The sequence below is a fragment of the Electrona antarctica genome, assembly GCF_951216825.1.
Source record: "Electrona antarctica genome assembly, chromosome: 13".
Lineage (NCBI taxonomy): Eukaryota > Metazoa > Chordata > Actinopteri > Myctophiformes > Myctophidae > Electrona > Electrona antarctica.
This window is the reverse complement of record NC_136794.1, coordinates 2,153,107-2,158,229: the sequence shown is the minus strand read 5'-3', so window position 1 is coordinate 2,158,229 and position 5,123 is coordinate 2,153,107. Positions and strand designations below refer to the sequence as shown.

General features: G+C 42.5%; 1 protein-coding gene across 1 annotated transcript; it reads left to right on the top strand.

Annotated features, from left to right (window-relative positions):
• Positions 1–427: 427 nt before the first annotated feature.
• Positions 428–4,717, top strand: LOC306935516 (ORM1-like protein 1; the record flags this gene model as incomplete). Its single annotated transcript, XM_079518617.1, has 3 exons — positions 428–463; positions 1,884–2,035; positions 4,431–4,717. The coding sequence occupies 3 exons, from the start codon at positions 428–430 to the stop codon at positions 4,564–4,566; spliced, it is 324 nt and encodes a 107-aa protein (XP_079374743.1). The 3' UTR covers positions 4,567–4,717.
• Between the last annotated feature and the right edge of the window lie 406 nt (positions 4,718–5,123).

The window sequence follows — 5,123 nt, the reverse complement described above, 5'->3', positions numbered from 1 at the left end:
TACGTAGTGTATAGATGCTATGGACGCTCACCAACGTCATTCACAACCTGGTACGTAGAGTATAGATGCTATGGACGCTCACCCAACGTCATTCACAACCTGGTACGTAGTGTATAGATGCTATGGACGCTCACCCAACGTCATTCACAACCTGGTACGTAGAGTATAGATGCTATGGACGCTCACCAACGTCATTCACAACCTGGTACGTAGAGTATAGATGCTATGGACGCTCACCCAACGTCATTCACAACCTGGTACGTAGTGTATAGATGCTATGGACGCTCACCCAACGTCATTCACAACCTGGTACGTAGAGTATAGATGCTATGGACGCTCACCAACGTCATTCACAACCTGGTACGTAGAGTATAGATGCTATGGACGCTCACCCAACGTCATTCACAACCTGGTACGTAGAGTATAGATGCTATGGACGCTCACCAACGTCATTCACAACCTGGTACGTAGAATTTAGATGCTATGGACCCTCAACCAACACAATACACACTCTGGTACGTAGCATATAGATGCTGTGGACGCTCACCAACGTCATGCACAACCTGGTATGTAGAATATAGATGCTATGGACGCTCAACCAACACAATACACAACCTGGTACGTAGCATATAGATGCTATGGACGCTCACCTAACGTCATTCACAACCTGGTACGTAGAATATAGATGCTATGGACGCTCAACCAACACAATACACATCCTGGTACGTAGCATATAGATGCTATGGACGCTCACCCAACGGCATTCACAACCTGGTACGTAGTATATATATGCTGTGGATGCTCAACCAACGTCAAACACAACCTGGTACGTAGCATATAGATGCTATGGACGCTCAACCAACGTCATTCACAACCTGGTACGTAGCATATAGATGCTATGGACCCTCAACCAACACAATACACAACCTGGTACGTAGCATATAGATGCTATGAACGCTCACCCAACATCATTCACAACCTGGTACGTAGCATATAGATGCTATGGACGCTCACCCAACATCATTCACAACCTGGTTCATAGTATATAGATACTATGGACGCTCAACCAACACAATACACAACCTGGTACGTAGCATATAGATGTGGAGTTCTGTGTTTTGCCCGAGGTTGATTGTCAAATAGGATCATAATGAAGGTCACCTGTGCCAAATCAATGTCATGCTTCCATCACCAACTGAACTATCTATCATGGTGGCTTCGTAATGGCTGATTTTACACGTGGCTGCGTGCTGAAAATAGCAGATCTACAAGCTCACAACGCATGTAGATCCGCTATGGGCCTTAGTCCTAAAAGGGTTAAATAGAGAAATCCGCACACGTGACATGATTTACTAGCGCGGCGTGAGAGCGGCCGGCGTTGTTGTTGACAAAAGGCTGCTCACGTCTCACGCCTGCATGAAAACAGTCCCATTGTGTCATTTATTTTCCTCCACACACACACACACACACACACACACACACACACACACACACACAATGCAACGGCTGTGTGCTCGCTTTAGCATCGGCGTGAGCAATTTATCACTTCTACACATTCACGGGATTTTGCATTTAATTGCATTCGAACAAGAATGCCGTTTGTGGCTCTGCCAGAGGCAAGCCGCGTGTGCGTGCGTGCGTGCGTGCGTGCGTGCGTGCGTGCGAGCGTGTGTGCGTGCGAGCGTGTGTGCGAAACGTGTCCACAAGTCTAGTAGAATTTTAAAAAATAGATATTGTGAGGACAATGTTGTTCCTTGTCCTCACAGTAGAGTAGTGATGGTAAAAAAGATTTACCTACAATTAAGAGAAGATTAACTGTGTGTGCTTGTGTGTGTGTGTGTGTGTGCGTGTGTGTGTGCGTGTGTGCGTGCGCGCGTGCGTAGGGTATGTATGTGTTCATGCATGCGGTTAAAGGGACTCCCTTCCAGACTCCGGACCAGGGTAAAGCCAGACTGCTGACTCACTGGGAACAGCTGGACTACGGAGTTCAGTTCACCTCGTCCAGGAAGTTCTTCACCATCTCCCCCATCATCCTGTACGTATACAATAATAACTAGAAAAGTGTGGTTGCCATGAACCGCAGCATTTACCACGGTGAAAGAAATGCAAATGCCACTCCTTTCCATGCCATTTATACCAGAAGGCAGCATTCGGGAGAATTGCTTTTTTTCCCCTCCGAAGTCTCCTGAACTTGAGCGAATTTGTTTCTAAATCCATGTCGTTACACCTGCATCTCCAATAGCTAAAAGAGTGCTGGGTTGCGCCGCGAAAATAGCTGATCTAGATCTGCTATTTTCGCTATTTTTGTCCAAAAGTGCCCTCTTAACCCCCTTATGGCCATGACGTATTATTGACGTAATTAATCAATAATACCTTATGGCCACTGACGTAATTGACGTAATCGTTTAATCCCCTGTAATCGGGAGCTTAATATAACAAAATGTAGCAACTATTAGCTTGTTTGGCTAACGGCCGATGTAATCTATCTAAAACCGGCTGAAATCCGCGCGTGCACGGTCGATCACGCACGCGTGTGATCGCGCATGCATCGCTGCGTAAAATGCGATATTTTGGGCTTGATTAGATCTTAATTTGACTTAGTTATAAAAAATTACGATGATAGCTTAGCATTCCGGACATCTGATAGGAAGTGGTCACCGCTCACTCGCTCTATTTGGTCAAAATCGGCATAATGGTGACGTTACCGCCACCATCAGGACTGATTTTCCCAATATATACTATAGTCTTGCCCCGTGAAAATGAGATCTAGTGTGTATATCGCGGATTTTTCTATAGAGAGTATGCGCATGCTTAAAGTGAATGGGACATCGAGTGGCAAATCGAGTGGCAAAGCAACAGGCAAAGTGAGTTAGACATTGTTGTTGTTTAATGCAATCAGATAAGACTTTTCTGTGTGGATGTATGGGCTGTCAAGGCCAGAAAGTAGTTTTTAGCCACTCAGTAGGCATTCCTGTATAACTTCCTGGTTTGATGATGATGTCACACGCATACCCTCTATTGGCATTAAAATGACAAATTAAACATATGATATGAATAGTGCAGGCAGAAGGCACAATCCACTGTTAATTAGGCTGGCAATAAGCCAGTTTTAACGGGATTTCAGCCCCTGGCCCTCTAACACTCTCTACACGTACCTGCATGTAGAACTTAGAATGTGGCGTCTGAGGTAGGGCTTTAAAGGAGAGTTCCATACTAGAAGGCTCTCTTACCTTTATTTGTAGTTGTTACGTCCCCACCAAAGAGCTCCAGGTGTTATTTTGTGCAAAAGTGCATTATTGGCTATTTCCCCTACCATAAGCCCTCAATGGGGGTTGGGTTTTTGTGCTAATTCGCTTATTTCCATCGAAATAAGTAGTAAAGTGTGCCGCTTGGGATACTATTTACATTATGAAGAGAGGATATATATTTAAAAAATATATTTTTGAGCGATGGAAATAAGAGAATTAGCACAACACCCCAATGCCCCATTCAATTCAATGCAATTCAATTCAATGTATTGAGGGCTTATATTAGGGGAAATAGCCAATAATGCGCTTTTGCACAAAATAACACCTGGACCTCTTTGGTGGGGACGTAACAACTACAAATAAAGGTAAGAAAGCTTTCTAGCATGGAATTCTCCTTTAAGCAACTAGTCGACTATTCAACTAGTCGACTAGTAAATCCACTAGTCGACCTTGTTGGTACTAGTTTACTAGTTGATAAGAAAAAAAAAGGGGGGTTCGATTTTGTAGTCCTCAAGATCAGGTAGATTACAGTTATAGTCACCAATGTACCGATGTGTGTGTTTCTTTTTTAACATAACGGGGTAGTTAAACGACTAGTCGACTAGTAAACTAGGCAACTAGTCGACTAGTAGAAATGACTAAACTGAATGCTCTAGTATTTTTTTAATTTTTATACATTTTTATTTCATTTTTGGATGAAAGTCACAGGTGCAGGCATACAAAAAGAAATGCACATAAAACATAATTCAAATTCTTTGTCAACTACAATCAGTGGCTTGCCCCTTGCCTCATTTTTAAAAATCCCACCCCCCAAACCCCAGCACCAACCACCTTTGACAAAAAAAAGAGAAAAATATAGTAATGATTATAACAATTAAACATAACGTAAAAATCGGTGTTGGTGTTAGCATTATGTTATGCTTTAGCTATTGAAAAATAGCAGATCTACAAGCTCATAGCGAGTGGCGCGCTACGAGCTTGTAGGTCTGCTATTTTTGAAAAATCGAATAACGACTGACAGAAACATAGCTTTTTCAGAAAACTGTCAGGATGTAGAAGACATTTTTAGAATCTGATCTCAGGTCAAAATGGGTTAAATTAACAACAAATTGTGAATAATACATTTAAAAAAATATATATGAATACCCTAGTCTGAGGTGATTGTTTTGTCTCCTCCTCCAGATACTTCCTGGCCAGCTTCTACACCAAATACGACACGACGCACTTCGTGATCAACACGGCGTCCCTGCTCAGCGTCCTCATCCCCAAGCTGCCCCAGCTGCACCGGGTGCGGATCTTTGGCATCAACAAGTATTAAAACGACCCCCAAAAGAGGCTGCGTGGGGCACCGAGGAAGGACGCACAGGGGGCACAGAGGATGGGTGGGGAAATTGACTATTTGGCTATTTTGTTCCAAAGTGTAAAAGATATGTATGTATACAGTAGGGCATTCACTTCTAGTCATTTTTACTAGTTGACTAGTTGCCTAGTCGACTAGTTGACTAGTTATTTAACTACCTATTATTATTATTAAAAAATGAAAAAAAAAAAAATTGAAATACATATTTTTACATTTAAAAACTGTGACTATAACTATAATCTACCTGGTCTTGAGGCCTACAAAATCGGGGAAAAAATAAATAAAAAATAAACTTTTTTTTTTCTTATCAACTAGTCAACTAGTACCAACAAGGTTGACTAGTGGATTTACTAGTCGACTAGTTGCTTAATGCCCTAGTATACAGACAGACAGACAGACAGACAGATAGACAGAAAATGGTCTTAGGTAATGTAAAGCTGTGGTTCCCAAACCTTTTCACTTCAAGGACCCCCAAATTGACACTAATTATCCAGCCATGGGGACCCCCATAAGAG